This window comes from Tupaia chinensis, unplaced genomic scaffold (assembly GCF_000334495.1).
Source record: "Tupaia chinensis unplaced genomic scaffold, TupChi_1.0 Scaffold000067_1, whole genome shotgun sequence".
Lineage (NCBI taxonomy): Eukaryota > Metazoa > Chordata > Mammalia > Scandentia > Tupaiidae > Tupaia > Tupaia belangeri.
The window spans coordinates 3,606,809-3,625,089 of NW_006159526.1; the positions used below are offsets into that span (position 1 = coordinate 3,606,809).

Genomic DNA, 18,281 nt, shown 5'->3' on the forward strand with positions numbered 1-18,281 from the left:
GTCTCTCTCTGGTCAAATGAAAAAATAATAAATAAAAGTTAAATTAAAAAAAAAAAACACACCTTTAATTACAGGGATCTTTAGTAAGATTTTTTTGTGGGGTAAACTGTACCCAAATGAAAGTCTGCATTTCCTAGTGCTCTTTGGAGCCCAGCCCTTCCATATGGCTAAGTTCTGACCTGTGAGATGTATCAGATGACTTCAAGAAGTTTGTGAAACAAACAAAAAAAAGTAACCAGTTCTGTGACAAGCAGTAATGCGCTGTTCAGGAGATTCTGAATCCCACTTGGTGATGGTGGTTCAAATCCCAGGCCTGGTCAGCCTGACAGAGACATGTGCGAGTACCCAGGATCTGAAGGGATGTAGGAAGGAAACTGCAGTATGACCCTGTGGAGGGTGCTCCTCCCTCTCTCTCCCATAGGCATGCATGCACACTCTGTCGTCAATGATAAAAATGTTTGTGGAAAATGGAATTAAAATGTGAGTTTAACCTGGTGCCCAAAACTTTGAAGTCCACACACAATTTTTACATAATATGCGTTTTCCATAAAACTTCTGAAGACCCTCTGGTGTGGAAAAGGACAGTAGTGCTTCTGGGGGGGGCGCGTAGGGGGCTTCCCCTCTTGCAAAATAGTGATGTTCTGTGGTCATCTTAGACTGTGAAGACAAGGACCATGTCAAAGAAGGGGAATTGTGAGGTGGCTGGAGCCCGGGTTCCTAACAACTAGAGGGCCACCATTCTTCGTTAACACTGGATTTTTAAAGAGAGAAAAACGATCTTGTTCAAGCTACTACTATTCTGAGATTTTTTTTTTCCCAATCCAAACTGTCACAGATGAAGAGTCAAAAATAATCTCAGGATTTGGCTAAGGATCCCGTCTTCCCCTCTCCATTTTCCATCCCACCATGACTTCTCTCTCCAACCCCCTCCCTTAACAACACACAAAGCAGTCTGGGCCCAGCCTTATAAATAGTGATTTTATAGAAAGGACCAATTCAAAATTGGTCAGATGCCACACACTAGAAGCTTCCAGAACCATGATGGAAAAAAAAAAACCAGAAAAACAAAAAAAAACCCTCCCCAAACAGAATGAACAAAAACACCGCAGCCCAAACTGCCTGAAAAATCCCAGTCCCAGTTGACCAAAGGAGTCTAAAGAAACATATGCGCTGGGGGTGAAGACACCCCACTGCCTGAACCAAGTGACCAGAGTGGAAGGAAAAACCACCCAGAAACTCAAACCCACATTCTCTGCCCACCGGCCCCCCGCGCTGTCAAGAGCGAGGCAAAGGGCTTCACAGCTTTATTGGGGGAGGGGAGCCAATAGCTTAAATAATGGGAAGAGGGAAATTTTACACTTCGGGGCTTTTCCCTCTTCCTTGATAGAGGAAGGGCAGAGAGCGGTGGCTTGAGGTTAAGGAGCAAACAGTGACTTTTATTTCTTTAATGAGGAAACATCTAGAAATGGCAGGCTGCTATGCAAAGTGCCAGACTCGCCCTGTGATGTGCCAGCCCCAATGCCTTGGTGCGGTAGGTCAGGAGAGGTACCAGCCACCAGCCATGGGGGTGACGCTCTGGGAGGAAACAGCCCCAGAGACAAAGAACTGGGGGAGGGAACGGAAAATGGGCCAGATGGGGGAACCCTTAAATGGTACCAAAATTAGCTGCCGTCTGCTCCCTGCTGGTGGGTCTCGGGGGTGTGGAAGGTGGCAGGGAGGGTATGGGGGCTGAATGGAGAAGAAACTGAGATGCTGATGAAAAAAAAAAACAAAAAAAAAAACACCCTACTTGAGGGTCTGTGGCCCTGGGTCTGCAGAGTACAAAACCAGTAGGGGTCAGAGTGCTGTCTGGGTTGTCTCCTGGCTCCATTTTGGCGGGGGATCAATGCCTGGACTGGGGGAGGGAGCTGGTGGCCCAGTCCTGGCCCTGGGCCCCTGGGGAGGGGGGAGAGGCAGGCACGGTGGGCTCCCCCCTCCGCCGGCTTCACCTGCCCTCCTCCCGGCCAGCCCGGCCCCCGCCCGACCCACTGCAGGGCAGCACCCAGTTGTTGTCATGCAGGCCCAGGCGGCAGCCGGGCGTCTCCCGGTCGGCTCGGCGGCAGCACATCCAGTAGGAGCGTCCGTAAGGCAGGTCGTGGTGGTAGGGCTTGGGGTGCCAGCGGCAGAGCGACACGTCGCCCTTCTCGTACCTCTTGCGGCACTGCTTGCAAGGGTCATCGCGGTAGAGCGGGTCGCGGCTCCAGCGTGAGTCTGTGGCGCGCACGCCGAACGCCTCGATAATGCCCTTGAAGTGGTTGCAGGTGCACTTGAGGGCTGCCAGGGCGCGCGTGGGCAGGAAGCTGAAGATCTTGACCAGCACGTGCTCCGGCAGCAGCAGCATGTACTGTCGCGGCTCCAGCAGCCGCTGGATCTTGAAGCGGATCTCCAGGAAGTCGTGCGACACGTGCCGGTACAGGCGGCACAGGGAGGTGTCCACGGTCCCCTCAGCATCCTCGGGGCCCGGCACGGTGGCTGGCGAGTCGGCAGGCGGAGGGGCGCGGGGGCGGGGACCGGCGCAAAAAGAGCTGGCCCGGTGGGGGGGGGTCCTCAGGGGTGACCGTCAAGCACACCGTCTCTTCCTTCACGTTCTTGGTGCCATCTTTGCCGAAGAAGATGCACTCGTCCACCACACCCGTCACCACCACGTCCACGTGGAAGCCTGACGCTCCACAGTCTCGGGCAGGTGGTGGAGGGGGTGCTGGGGGAGTATCCTCAGGCCTGGTGGGGACCGGGGTCTCACTCTCGCTGGCTTCATCTGCCCTGGCCAGCAGGAACTCCACGTTGCTGGGGAGGGCATCTCGCGAGGGGCTGATGAGCTGGTACAAGTCACACGTGATCTTGTCCTTGGCTCGAGCCCCAGGACCTGGGCTGCCCGGGTAGGCACAACCAGGCCGGCCCCCACCTCCATTGGGCAAGCTGCCGTCAGGCGCACGGGGCTCCCGGCCATTGGAGATGCGGAAGGCGATGCGCACCTCTCCCGGGCCTGGCCCAGGCCGCTCCTCCTTGCGTAGGCCCTTGGTGGGCGGGCTGTCCCGCTGGGCCTCGAAGTGGGCCACTGCCTCGGCCACACGGCTGCAGTCTCCACCGGTGGACCGCCGATCCGACCCCAGCCCCTTGGCCGGTCCACCCTGCTCTGCTGATACAAAGACCACAGGTGCCGGGGTGGCAGGGCGTGGGTAGCTCTGCAGGGCCAGGGCAGCCCGCTGTTCCACCAAGGCTACCATCTCGGCCACAGACAGCAGGTCCACATCCTCACTGGCTGAGGTGGGGTCTGCCTCTGCAGAAGGGGGCCCCTCCCGGCCCCCGGGGTCTGGAGGAGCCTTGGTAGGCTCGAGACAGCGCCTCCGCCGCTTGGCCTTGGAGCTGTCACTACCCCAGTGACCCTTGACCTTCATGGAGCTGGCCCGACTGCCCCCACCACACTGGTGGGCCACAAAGAAGGCCACCTTCTCCTTCGTATTTCCGGGCTTGATGACATACCATGTGTCCAGCAGGACTCGACCCTCGTCGCCTGCGGCTGATGCCGAGAGGAGTGGGGCAGGCTGGGAGGGGGGGGCCTCTGTTGCCAAGGCTGGCGGTGTGTTCTCGGAGTGGGTGGCCCCATGGTCAGGCTCTGCTCCGCTGCCAGGCTCAGGGCAGGCTGATGGCTTGAGAGTTGCAGAAGGCGGGCGTGGCTGGTTCTGTGAATAGGTGCCGAAGGGCCGGGGGCACCATAGCTGGAAGGGCAGGAGGCCACTGCGGTCCATTCTGGGGGACGATGGTAGAAGGCAGGCTTCACTGCATCTCAGGACTTGGAGGGTGGTGGGGGGCTCCACATGGCACCTGGAGACAGGGGAGAGGAGGTTGGAGAGCTGGAGGAATAGTCTTCCCTCTGAGGACCACCCCAACCTCAACTCTTTGGAGGACACAGGTCAAATTAGACCATCCAGAACTCTAGTCCCTGCCCAGCCATAGTGAAGCATGCAGGAGGGCAGCACTGTGCCCTCCTGGACACACTGGCTCGCCTATGGTCCTAGCAGGGAGGCTACGACAGGAAGATTATGACATGGTAAGACCCTATCAAAAATACCCATCTCAGGAGCCCGACAGTGGCATGATGGTTAAGGTGTTGGACTTTCACATGGTCAACCACAGTCTGAATCCTGGACCTGGTGGCTTGCTTTTTCTCTTCCTCTATCTGTTTTTTCTGGTCAAACTGAAGAATAACAACAACAAATACAATGAAATAAATAATAATTCTTTTTTTTCTTTTTTTTGGGAGAGGTTTTTGCTATAGAGCGCGTGCACTCATCAGAAAGACAGAGAGAGACAGAGACAGAAAGCGAGAAATCAACCCCCAGGGGGGATGGCCACGCTGCAATCCCATCTCCTCCATTCTCCTCTTCGGATCTTGGGCACACACGCAAATACGCCTGGCGTGAGTTTAAGCCACCGGGTCCAGGACTCGAACTGCAGTCGACTGCATGGAAGTCCAGCGACATAGACATTACACTAACTGCTGGCCATCCCCTCTGGGTGATGATTTCTCACATTCCTTCTCCTTCTCTCTCTCTCTCCAGCAAGTACATGCACCTTACCTAAACATCACCTATTTTTTTTTTTTTTTTTGAGAGGTTTAGGGCGCATGCACTCGCCAGAAAGACAGAGAGAGACAGAGAGACAGAACGCGAGAAATCACCCCCAGGGGGGATGGCCACATCGCAATCTCTTCTCCTCCATCCTCCTCTAGGGATCTTGGGTATGAACACACGCCTGGCATGAGTTTCAAGCTACTGGGTCCAGGACTCAAAACGTGGCCATGTGGAAGTCCAGTGATATTACACCATCTGCTGGTCCCTTTATTATTTTTTAGCTTGACCAGAGAGCGAGAGCGAGAGAGAAAGGAAGCTGCCAGTTCTGGGACTGGAACTGCAGTCAGCCATGTGGGAGTCCAGTGCCTTAACCATCATGCCACCTGAGACTTGCTCTTTTAACACAGTGTGACCCTAGCTGGCGGCTTGCTCCAACCCCCATAGATCCTAAGCTACTGCCCAACTGTCTTTACTCACAAACCAGAGACCTGCTGCTGCCATAACCTTTAAACCTACGTGAAAGTACCAGCTGCCAGACAAGTGCCTTCTTTTTCCTATTTGCACATCCAGTAGCCAGTTCCTGAAAAGACAGAAATTCCCAGCTCTGCCCACAGCTCTGGCTGCTTGAGCCCACAGAGGGAGGAACGAGGTGGGCAGGGTGGGGGAGAGAAAATCTGAGGTCAGAGCCAGATAGGGCCTTGAGAAATCACTCTTCACTTTTCTGTGGGTTGTAGGGCTGTCAGAATGTCTTAAAGCTACATATCCACACTTGGAGAAATGCTCACCCTTGCAAAAACTGTGCAGGTGATTCCCTGAAAGGACCTCCACAGACTCCTGGCTCAAGATGACCTGTTCTGGGGATCCGTGGGTGGCATGGTAGCTAAGGCGCTGGTCTCCCATGTGGTTGGCCATGGTTTGAATCCTGGACCCAATGGCTTGAAAATCAAGCTGGGCACACGTGTGTGCATGCCCAAAATCCTGAGAGGAGAATGGAGAAGAAGGGATGGTGGTGTGGCTACCCCTGCTCGGGGATGATTTCTCACTTTCCTTCTCTCTGTCTCTCTCCAGCATGTATGCCAAAAACCTTAAAAAGGGGGGGGGGAGGCTGTTCTGGTCTGGCTCCCTCAAGTTATACGTAGCTAAACTGAAGGCTCAGAGTCAAACACAGCGACTCACAGTGGGCTCAGAGCAAAACCAGGCCCTTAAACCTGGTGTCTGGACTCTTTAATTCGGGGCTCTCTCCATATTTTATCAGGTCATCGGGAAAGTCACGATGTGTTTTTCTTTATTTAACAGACATTCTTGCTATAGTGCACATGCACTCACCAGAGAAACACGAAAGCAAGAAATTACCCCCCAGGAGGGATGGCCATGCCACAATTCTCCTCCATTCTCTTCCTGGGATTTGGGGCACGCATGCACATGTACCCGACATGAGTTTTAAGTCAGTGGATCCAGGACTCGAACTGCGATCAACTACGTGGGAGTCGTAAGCATTACATCATCTGCTGGTCCTGATGATGTGTTTTTCTATGTAAAAATGTACCATAACTTTCCTGATGACCCAGAATTTTGCAACTCTATGTGTACAACCTTTTCCACAATCAATTTCAGCAGAGTGCAGTGTGACTACTTTCCACTGACCAATAGAAGCAGCATACACCCTGACCTCAATCCTTCCCTGGCCCACTTTCCTCTAGAGAGCCCGAAACCAAAGGAATCCTCCAAACCTTAAACTTACCACAGGCCCGTGGACCAGAGAGGTCAGCAAATTATGGCCTAGAGGCCAAATACAACTCACTACCTGACTTTGTAAATAAAGTTTTATTGAAACTTGTTCATTTGTTTTTTGTTTTGTTTTGTTTTAGATTTTTGCCAAAGGGTGCATGCGCTCACTGGAAAGAGACAGAGAAGGAAAGTGAAAAAATCACCCCTCCCCAGGAGGTATAGCCATGCTGCAACCCCTTAATCCACCATTCCCCCTCAGGATTTTGGGCATGCACACACATGTGCCTGACATGTTTTTCAAGCCACTGGGTCCAGGACTCAAACCTCAGAGTCAGCCATGTGGATTCAGCATTTTAACCACCATGCTACCACCTCACCTGCTGGCCTGCAACTTGCTCATTTGTTCACGGTTGTTTTCATACTACAACAAAGCTGAATAGTTTAACAAATCCCACATGACCTACAAAACCTAAAACACGCATCATTGGCTCTTTATGGAAGAAGATTGCAGACAACTCCTGCAGTACAGATTACCTTCTAAACCCAGGTAGTTCTTTCCCAGGTAGTTCTTTTCTTTTCTTTTTTTGGAGAGGTTCTGGTTACAAGATATGTGTGCTCGCCAGAAAGAGAGAGAGAGAGACAAAGCAAGAAATCACTCCCCAGGGGGAATGGCCACGCTGCAATCCCTTCTCCTCCATACTCCTCTCGGGATATTGGGCATGCATGCACATGCACCCGGTATGAGTTTAAGCCACCAGGAGTGGGAATCAAACCACGGTGAACTACATGGGAGTTCAGCAACATAGCCATTACACCAACTGCTGGTCCCTCTTTTAAGGTTTTTGTCATACAGTACATGTGCTCACAAGAGAAAGCCAATGAGAGGGAAAGTGAGAAATCACCCTACAAAGGGGATGTCCACATTGCAATCTCTTGTCTGCCAGTCTCCTCTTAGGATTTTGGGCAAGCATGTATACATGCCTGGCATGATTTTCAAGCCACTGGGTCTGGGACTCGAACCGCTGTTGGACATGTGGAAATCCAGCACACTAATCACTATACCATCTGCTGGCCACCAAGCCCATGTCTACAGGGCTGAGAAGTGATACTAATGTCCATTCAGTTCATGGCCCTGTAGAAACTTCAAAACCCCAACAGGCCCAGCATCAGGCAGAGCAGGCACTGAAGAGTGGGTGCTCTGCAGCCTATAGGTACTGAACTGTGGAACTTGGAGCCCCATGGTTAACTGCTCCGAGTTCAGATCCTCAGCCTGGCTGACCCAAACCTGATGGGTGTGTGTGCACGGTCCCAAGGTCCTGATGACTGGAGGGCTGGGGGAAAGGGAGCATGGCATGGCCAGACCTGTTGAGGGTGTTTCTTCCTCTCACATGCATACACACTCTGCTATAAACAAAACAGATAAACTTAAAAAAATAAATAAATTCAGACAGCCTCCAAATATTCACACATCAGTAACAAAGAGTCCGATTTTAAGAATCTTTATCTCCCCGCCCCATTACCGCTAATCCAACCTACCTGTCCAATACTTACAGCTCCTGCTCAATTAATGACTACAAAAAGCAAAAAAATCACCACAGCCCGCAAACTCTATAGATGGCTAAGTTACCAATGACCAACTCAGATACACCTAAATCCTTCTACGTAGTGAAGGGCACTGTCTATGATGCTGTCCTCTACACCTTGGCCAGCCCCTAACAGTCCCTGAACAGTTCCTAACCGTAATTCCAGAATCTCAATATCTAGACCCTTTCAAATCTTCAACTCTCCAAAACTAAAAATATCCCCTCCAGCATGGAAGGGCCCAATAATCCAACCTCTCCCAGAACCCAACACACATTGAAATTTCCCAACCAGATTCCTGCAATCCTATACTCACCCCAACCTCTGCTCCCCATATCATTTAATTCCACGGATGCACCTCCCAGTTGCAAAAGAATTCACCAAAACACAAAATTTCCCTAACACTGAAGGCTAAGGCTAAGCCATATAACTGTTGATATTTCTCAAACCAAAAGGACCCCTCCAAGACACCTCAGAAATCCGTTGCAGGAGCAAACAAGTGCTTACTGCGTGCTCACTGCGGGCTTACCAGGTACCGTTCTACAGTTCTTGCTAATCCTCCCGGGGTCCCTGTCCCCATATGAGGCACAGGAAGGTTAAATGTCCTGTCCTGGGTTAGTCAGGTAAGAAGTCAAGGCAGACGCCGCGAGCCCAGGCATTTTTGCTTCAGAACTGGTGCTCTTGGGCTCTCCGCTTTTAGGTCCCTCCGAGAGCTTTCCAAATCCTGTACCCACCCAATATCCCCAAACCACCACAGAGGCGCCTAAATTGACTCTTCAAATACAATTACCAAAGAACCCAAATCCTAAAACGCCCCCTAAGTTCAGGGGAACCCCCAGTATTCCCTACACCCAAGCAAACTTCCCAAAATGGAAAATACCAATTAAATGCAAGGGGACCCCCATATCTGGTAACTGCCCTCTCCAAGGAACCTTGCAAATCTCTCGGAGGACCCTAGAAACCTAGACACGCCCCCAAAGCGCTTGCATCCGTAGCGCCCCACACGGCAGAGGGAGAGGGCGGCAGGGTGGCGGCACACACGCATGCGCGCCAAGGGGACAGGCCCGCCCCCTCCTTCCCTCTTGCCCTCGCGCGGGCTGGCGTGCAACTAGCTTCCCCCCGCCCCTTTGTTGACAGACGCGCGCGTGACGCTCCCAGCCAATGAGCGGTCGCCATTCGAGGCCATGCCCATATAAGGAAGGCCTTGGCGAAAGGGCCCAACTTCGAAATAGGGAGGAGTAGGCGAGCGGTGAAGGCAGCGGGCGGCGGGGCGGAAACCATCGGCGTAGGGAGCGTGGAGTAACTCCCAATGTCCAGATTAACGGAGAAACTGGTCCAGGGCAGAGGCCACGGCACTCAAAAGGAGGCTTATTATACGACGTTCCCTTTAAACCGGAGCCCTGATTGACAGTTGAGATTTAAAGGGCCAAGGGCCCGGGGACTGAGAATTCCAGGGTGGAAGGAAGCGGACGAGAGATCAGGCAATGCCGATCTTTGGTTGAGAACCGTGGGAGCCGAAATTTCCCGCGGGGAAGTTGGGCAACTGGGTCGGATCACCTCACCCTAAAAAACAAACAGACCCCTGCATGGCCCTGAGTTTAAGGCTCTGGGCCTGGCGTTCAAGGCTCAGGCGGGATTTAGTCTGTTCTGCCTTTCCAGACTAGTGCCCCATTCACACTTAGTACAGAAAAACAATAGGAAATGACTTGATAATGATTTTTAAGTATTGATTACTTACTAATTTAAATGACACTTACGGCCCGCCTTTTCTTTCTGTCTACTGTACAGCACTGGTCTAGATCCTTTGGATTCCAGGTTGAGTCAAACGAACCCCAAAGGGCTCCGGTGGAGGCCCCTGTCCAGGTGCTTCCTGTCCCCTCACTGCCCTGTCCCAGCCTCGCATCCTACTATCCCTTCACAAGTAGGGTGACAGCCAGCGGGTCCTGCTACCCTGTAAACCTGACCCTGTCCCTTACTTGCTCAGAACCTGCTATGGCTCACCCCCATGCCCTCCAGAAAGAGCCCAGGTACCCCACCCAACCATCCTCATCCCTCCTCACTCCATCCCCACACTCAACCCACTGGAACCCCGTGAGTACCTGATCTGGCAAATGGAGGAGTTCAAATATTCAGTCCCAGTCTGAGCCTCAGTAAGAGTTATCACCTCCACTGTATGGGTGAAGAAACCCAGGCAGGGCAGGTTGCCTGACCAGCCCAGGTCACATACGCACGCACCCTGCGTGAGCTGGGACAAGATGAATAAAGCCAGGGTGCCTGATCCCAGAGTTCACAGTGCCCCACTGTTTCACTATGTACTCTCTGGGCTCTCCATTCAGCCATCATCTCTCAGGAAGCCGACACCCCAAGCTGGGTCAAGTTCCATTGTGAGTGCCCACACGCTTCCTTGCTATCAATCCCTCCAAGTCACTAAGCTTTTCCCTTCCCTGGTCCCGCTGTGCATTCCCACAGGTTGCTTCATGGCTGAGGTTCACACTTCATTCAGGTCTTTGCTCAAATGTAATTTTTTTTAAGAAAAGTTTTTGCTATAGAGCATGTGCACTTGCCAGAAAGAGAGAAACAGAGAGACAGAAAGCAAGAAATCACTCCCCCAGAGGGGATGGCCACGCCGCAATCCCTTCTCCTCTCAGGATTTTGGGCATGCATGCACGCATGTACCGGTATGAGTTTTAAGCTGCCGGGGCCGGGACTCAAACTGCAGTCAACTACGTGGGAGTCCAGAGACGTATCCATTACGTGTCATCTGCTGGCTCCATGTAATTATTTTTTTAAGAGAATTTTTTTGCTATTAGGCGTGTGGGTTCACTGGAAAGACAGAGAGACAGAAAGTGAGAAATCACCCTCCAGGGGTGATGGCCATGCCACAATCCCTTTTCCTCCAGTCCTCTCAGGATTTTGGGCACACATGCACATATATCTGGTATTGCCTTTTTTTTTTTTTTTTTTTAGAGGTTTTTTCTATAAGGGCATTTGCCGTTTCCCCAGAGAGACAGAAAGCGAGAAATCACCCCCCAAGGGGGATGGCCACGCTGCAATCCCTTCTCCTCCATACTCCTCCTCTCGGTATCTCGGGATCTTGGGCACACACACACACACACACACACACACACACGCCCGGCATGAGTTTAAGTTGCCAGGTGCGGTACTTGAACCACGGTCGACTACATGGGAGTCCAGCAACATAGCCATTACGCTAACTGCTGGTCCCTCTGGCATTGCTTTTATGCCACTGGATCTAGGAGTCGAACTGTGGTCAACTACATGGGAGTCCAGCAACATAACCATTGTCCCATCTGCTGGTCCCATTCAAAAGTAATTACTTTTTTTTAGAGAGATTTTTGCTATAGGGCAAGTGTGTTTGCTGAAGAGACAGAAAGCAAGAAATCACCTAAAGGGCGGATGGCCACACCGCAATCTCTTCTCCTCACTCTCCTCTAGGGATTTCCGGTACACATATACATACACCCAGCGTGAGTTTTAGGTCGCTGGGTCCAAAACTTGAACTGAGGTGAACCATGTGGGAGTCTAGCAAACTAACCATTATGCCATCTGCTGGTCTTGCTCAAATAGAATTTTACAGAGAAGCATTCCCTTAGCTCCCTTCATGAAAACTGCCCTCCTGCCTGGAGAGGACCTCTGGCTTCCCTCATCCCAGCTCTGCTCATCTGGTCACTGTCTGGAAATGGATGGGCACAGCTGACATGGGAAAACCCAGAGTGTTGGGCAGATGGGTGGATTTTCTGAGGCAGGACTTATTTTTTCAAGAATTATTTTATTTAACTTTATTTATTTTATTTATTTTAATTTGACCAGAGAGAGAGAGAGTGAGAGAGAGAAAGAGGGAAAATAAGAAAACAAGCTGCCAAGTCCCGTAGTCAAACTGCAGTTGGCCATGTGGGAGTCCAGCACCCTTAACTACCATACCACCTGCTGGCCCCCTGAGACAGGACTTTTTTAACTCCCCACACACTGAGCCCCGCACAAGGACCTGCACTAGGTCAGCCTTCAGAAACTGCTCCATGAAGATCCATTCACTGTAAAACATCATGATCCAGAAAGATGGGAAATAAGAAGACTGACCAGGCAAATATGAACTGAGATCAGAAGAAGAGTGACATTAATTGCCATCAGAAAAAAAGAGAGAGAGGAGGGGCCAACAGGTGGCGTGGTAGTTAAAGGCACTGGATTCCCACATGGCTGACTGCAGTTCAAGTCTCGGACCTGGCGACTTGCTTTCTCCCTCTCCCTTTCTCTCTCTTTCTGGTCAAATTAAAAAATAACAAATGGAATTAAAAAAATAAATAAATAAATCTTTTTTTTTTTTTTTTTGAGAGATTTTCGCCATAGGGCGCGTGCGCTCGCCAGACAGACAGAGAGAGACATAGAGACAGAAAGCGAGAAATCACCCCCCAGGGGGGATGGTCACGCCGCAATCCCTTCTCCTCCATTCTCCTCTTGGGATCTTGGGCACGCACGCACACGCACCCGGCGTGAGTTTTAAGCCACCGGGTCCGGTACACGAACTGCGGTCGACTACGTGGGAATCCAGCGACATAGCCATTACACTAACTGCTGGTTCCCTTTTTTTTTTTTTTTTTTAAGAGGATATCTGGTCTATATCTCAGTACAATGGGAGCTAGATCCCACATGATAAACCATAGTTCAAATCTGGCCCCATGACTTGAAAAAACATGGCGGGTACATGTGCATGTGTACCCAAAATCCTGATGGGAAGGATAAATGGAGGACAAAGGATTGCAATGTCACCACAACCCACTGGGGGTGTCTTGTCGCTCTCTGGCAAGCTCATGCACCCTCTGGCAATAAAACAAACAACAAATGCCCAGCTGCTCTGCTCCACAGGTTGAGGCATACACAAGGGCCCCAGGTTCAGTTCCTGGTACAACCTAAAGACTGGGTGTGGTGGTGTGCACCTGTGAACCCAGTGACTTGGGGACACTGATCCCGGAGGACCGTGAGCTCAAAACCGGACTGAGCAACACAGAGAAACCCCACCTGAAAGCCGGGCATAGTGTTGTGTGCTTGAGGTCAAGGTGGGAGGCTAAGGCAGGGGATTGTGACGTGGCAAGACCTTATTTATTTATTTATTTTGAGAGATTTTTGCTAAAGGGCACGTGCACTCACCACAGAGACAAGAGAGAAAGCAAGGAATCACCCTCCTGGGGGGATGGCCACGCTGCAATTCCTTCTCCATTCTCCTTTCGGGATTTTGAGCACGTATGCACATGTGCCTGGTGTGAGTTTCAAGCCACCAGGTCCAGAACTCCAACCACAGTCAGCCATGTGGGAATCCAGCAACATAACCATTATGCTATCTGCTGGTCCCACATCCTTTATGTTTTAAAAATAATTGTTTTTTAAAAATTTATTTATCATCATTTTTAAATTTGTTACAGGACATGTGTGCTCACCAGAGAGGGAGAGGGAAAGTGAGAAAGAAGCAAGCCACCAGGTACTGAACTAGAACCACGGTTAGCCTTGTGGAAGTTCAGCACCTTTACCACACCGCCTGCTGGCCCGATACCCTATCTTAAAAAAATAAAAATTTAAAAAAAGGGGCTGGGACCAGCAGTTAGTGTAATGGCTATGTCGCTGGATTCCCATGTAGCCAACCGTGGTTCACGTCCCAGGCCCAGTGGCTTAAAACTCACGCCAGGCGCATGTACGTGTGTGCCCAAGATCCCGAGAGAAGAACAGAGGAGAAGGGATTGTGGCATGGCCATCCCCCCTGGGAGGTGATTTCTCGCTTTCTGTCTCTCTGTCTCTCTGTCTGTCTGGTGAGTGCACATGCCCTATAGCAAAAATCTCTCCAAAAAAAAAAAAAGGAAGGGGCCAGCAGGTGGTGTGGTGGTTTAAGTGCTAGATTCCCACAGGGCCTGTGTGCTTTGAGTCCGGGACCTGGCAGCTTGAAAATCACACCAGGCAAAGGAGATCAGCAGATGGCATAAGGGTTACATCGTTGGACTCCCATATAGTTGACCATGGCTTGAGTCCCAGACCTGGCAGCTTAAAACTCATGCTGGGTGCGTGCATGTGTGTGCCCAAGATCCTGGGAGGAGAAGGGATTGCGGTGTGGTCATCCCCCGCAGGGGGTGATTCCTCACTTTCTGTCTCCTTGTCCCTCTGACAAATGCATGTGCTATATAGCAAAACAAATTTCTATTAAAAAAGAGAGAGAGAGAGAAAAGAAAATCACACTAGGTGCTTGTGCATGTGCGCCCAAAATCCTGAGAGGAGAATGGAGGAGAGGGGATTGGCATGGCGATACCCTGGAGGGTGACTTCTCACCTTCCCTCTCTCTCTGTCTCCGTCTCTCTCTGCTGAACGCTTATGCCCAATGGCAAAAAACATAAGCAAACAAACTAAAAAAAAAGAGAGAAAAGCAAACGACGGTGACAAAACAAACCGACCCATTACACACTGAAGTTCTCAATGTCCACAACCCCAATACTATGGCCTCTAAATACATCAAGCAAAAGCCAACCACCCCCACACATGACTAAAACGACTAAAGAAAGTGTAGCGAATCCACAGTTCCAATGGGAAACCCTCACAGATCTCTAAAAAGAGACTGCTTGAGAAAATAAAATTAGTATGGCCCTGCACCACACAATCCCCATCAAATAGAGAATCTGGTTTCACATCCCTAGTGTACACAGAGCCAAATCTTTTATTTTTACTGAGGTCCTCCTGTGTGGGGACACATAGGTGACACTGAGCTCACCAAGAATAAGTCACGGGAAACGGGGCAGACATCCAAATAAACAGTCGTAACCGACATGGATCTACTGAAGAGAAAGTGACGGTCACAAAAGCGGCCTGTACTTGAGCACTCACGGGAGCCAGGCTTTGCTCTAAGCACTTTGTAAATATTAGCTCAGAAATTCTCACATAACCCCACTATCTTTTTTCTAAAGAATTATTTATTTGGAGCCACCAGGTGACATGGTGGTTGGGGTGCTGAACCCCCATGTGGCCCACCACAGTTCGAGTCATGGACCTGGCAGCTCGAAACTCACACCAGGTGTGTGTGCGTGCATGCCCCAAGTCCCAAGAGAACTGAGGACAGGGGATTGCGGTGTGACCATCCTCCCTCGGGGGTGATTTCTCACATTGTCTCTGTCTCTCTAGCAAGTGCATGTGCCCCATAGCAAAAATATCTGTCTAAAAAATATATATACAATTGGGACCAGCAGTTGGCGTAATATGGCTACGTCACTGGACTCCTATGTAGTCGACCACGGTTCTAGTTCCAGACCCAGTGGTTTAAACTCATACCAGGTGCATGTGCGTGCCCAAGATCTTGAGAAGAGAATGGAGAAGGGATTGCGGCATGGCCACTCCCCCAGGGGGTGATTTCTCGCTGTCTCTCTGTCTCTGTCTTTCTGGCAAGTGCACATGCCCTATAGCAAAACCTCTAAAAAATAATAATAAAAAGTAATGGCTATGTCTCTGGACTCCCACCGAGGTTCGTGTCCCAGACCCAGTGGCTTAAAACTCATGCCGGGTGCGTGTGCGTGCATGCCCAAGATCTCGAGAGGAGAATGGAGGAGAAGGGATTGCGGCATGGCCATCCCCTCTGGGGAGTGATTTCTCGCTTTCTGTTTCTCTGTCTCACTCTGTCTGTCTGGCGAGTGCACGCACCCTATAGCGAAAACCCCCCCAAAAAAAAAAAAAAAAAAGAAGAATTCTGTCTGCCACCACATCATCTGCAGGCCCGACTAGGAAACTGAACTCAGAATCAAACAAGTCCGACTGACTCCAGGGCTTGTGGTTTAAACACAATCGTCATTCTAACGATGATGGGGGGACATCATTTATTGAGCACACCTGGCATAGATTATTTTATTCAACCCCAGAGGCCCTGGCGTCACTGTTCCCCCAGCCTAAGTTGCTCTTCCCCAGACCCCATTTCTCACCCCTCACTTGGAAATCAACTGTGAGACCGTCTTTGGTTTAAACCCGCAGTTCCTCCACTAGACAGACAGACACTCTCACTCCCTTTCCCCAGTAATTTTTTCCTTAACGCATATTACTATCAAATACACAATAAACTTTGCTAATAAAGTTTATTGTCCACATCCCCTCGCTAAAATGAAAGTTCTCCATGCCTGGCATTTTTGTGGATTTTTTTCCTGGTGTATCCTGAGCTCCTGGAACATTGCCAAACACTTGGCTACTCTAAGTGTGGGCCTCACATGCCACTTTCTAGGGCACTGTTAGAAACGCAGAGTCTTAGGCCCTGCCCAGACCTGCTGAATCAGAACATGCACTCCACAAAGCTCTCACGGCATTCATGGGTGCACTAAGGTTTGAGCAGCAATGCCCAGGCTTATAGTGGGTGTGCAATACACATTTGTTTCAATGAATGAATGAACTTTTACAGTCATGCTGCCAGCTTCTGTAATTTGCTACTGGAGACGTCTTGGGAAAAGTGGGCCGGGTCTAGCCAATAAATATTGCTTATCGATGCCGCTCCCAGGACTCAGGTACAATGCCATCTTCAGGGAGCTATCTGGTGCCTTTTCAACCTGCTGGGGATTTCTTCCTACTGAAGCTTGCTCCTGTGCCACCTGTTACCTGTCATTGCTGAATGACAATGACCCAAGTGAAGGTCTTTTTCACTCCAGCCCAAGTTCCTGGAAGGCTGGGACCCTGCCCTCAGAGGTGCGGCCATTCCAGCTTCTGCACTTGGCTGGCTGGGCTAGTTAAGCTCTTCCCACTCCACCTTTCCCATGGGAATGGAGGGATTTTCCAAACACAAATCAGAACACATCACTCTCCTGCTTTAACCTTTCTATGAGATGGGGCCAGCTGGTGGCATGGTGGTTAAGACAGAAGGATCCCACATGGCCAACTGTGTGGTCTTATTCCCGGACCCAGCAGCTTAAAAAACGGAGCATGTGTGCCCAAAATCCCTCGAGGAAGGGTCAACAGATGGTGCGGTGGGTTAAGGTGCGGGACTCTCACATGGCTGACCATGGTTCGAGTTCCAGGCCTAGCAGCTTGCTTTCCCCCTTTCCTTCTCTCTCTGGTGAGTGCATGTGCCTGATAGCAAAATTAATTAAAAAAAAAAAAAAAGGGATCAGTAAAATTCAATAAATAATTCTGGGGGAAAAAAAATCCCTAAAGGAGAGTGGAGAAGGGATGGTGGCATAGCCGTCCCCCCTGAGGAGGAGATTTCTCACTTTCTCTGTCTCTCTCTGGTGCGCACATGTACCTTATAACAAACTTAATAAATAAAACAAATAAAACCTTCCCAGAAGAAGTCTCAAGTTCTCAAAAATATAAGCCCAGCTGCAGGACGTGCTTTACCAAAATGAAGGAGTTAAGGAAAGAAAACAGAGTACATAGAGGGAATAAGATCTAGTCCAGTACAAAGACAAAAAGATTCCCTAGATGGCCAGCAGGTGGCAGCGAGGTTAAATCACTGATCCCACAGGGCTGACTGCGCGGTTTGAGTCCTAGACACAGCGGCTTGAAAATCATGCCAGGCACATGTGCATGTGTGCCCAAACTTCCAAGGAGACTGGAGGAAAAGAACTGCAGCACGGCTATTCCGGCTGGGAGACTTCTGACTTTCCCTGTCTCTGTCTCTCCCTGGTGAGCACACACATCTTGTAATAAAACTAAAAGAAAAAAAAAAGATTCCTCAGGTAAAGGTATAGGGAGATCTGAGCACAGTTGTGCAGTAGGTCTGGGGAAAGACTGGCTCCATAAACGTCCAGAGAATGGAGAAAAGCTTCAGGGCAAAAAAATAAAATAAAATAAGCCCCAGCCATACAGCATAACACCGAGTTTTGTAGGACTAGAAGCCACGGGCAACTGCGGGTTCAGATCCCCTGGTGGGCATGGAAACTCACTGGGCCTGAAAACAAGCATGGTACATGCCCAAAACTCTGAGGAACTGAAGGGCTGGGGAACTGGCACTGCAACATGGTGAGACGCTGTCACGGGTGCCTTCCTTCCCTCTGACTCTTCTGTGTGTGTGCACACAAATTCCCATAGTCTCTACTATTTTTTTTTGAGAGGTTTTTGCTATAGGGCGCGTGCGCTCACCAGACAGACAGAGAGAGACAGAGAGACAGAAAGCGAGAAATCACCCCCAGGGGGGATGGTCACGCCACAATCCCTTCTCCTCTCGGGATCTTGGGCACGCACGCACACGCACCTGGCGTGAGTTTTAAGCCACCAGGTCCGGGACGCGAACCACAGTCGACTGCGTGGGAGTCCAGCGACATAGCCATTACGCTAACTGCTGGTCCCCCCATAGTCTCTACTATTAAAAAAAAAAAAAAAAAAAAAAGCGGGGGACCACAGGAC

At 50.5% G+C, this 18,281-nt stretch overlaps 1 protein-coding gene across 1 annotated transcript in view; it reads right to left on the reverse strand.

Annotated features, from left to right (window-relative positions):
* Positions 1-958: 958 nt before the first annotated feature.
* The window catches only part of FBXO46 (F-box protein 46), a 25,135-nt gene continuing 7,812 nt past the window's right edge, over positions 959-18,281 (reverse strand). Inside the window, 2 exon segments of the mRNA XM_006142085.3 lie at positions 959-2,543; positions 2,545-3,861. Coding sequence (XP_006142147.3) covers positions 1,985-2,543; positions 2,545-3,785 — 1,800 coding nt within the window. The 5' untranslated portion in view covers positions 3,786-3,861 and the 3' untranslated portion in view covers positions 959-1,984.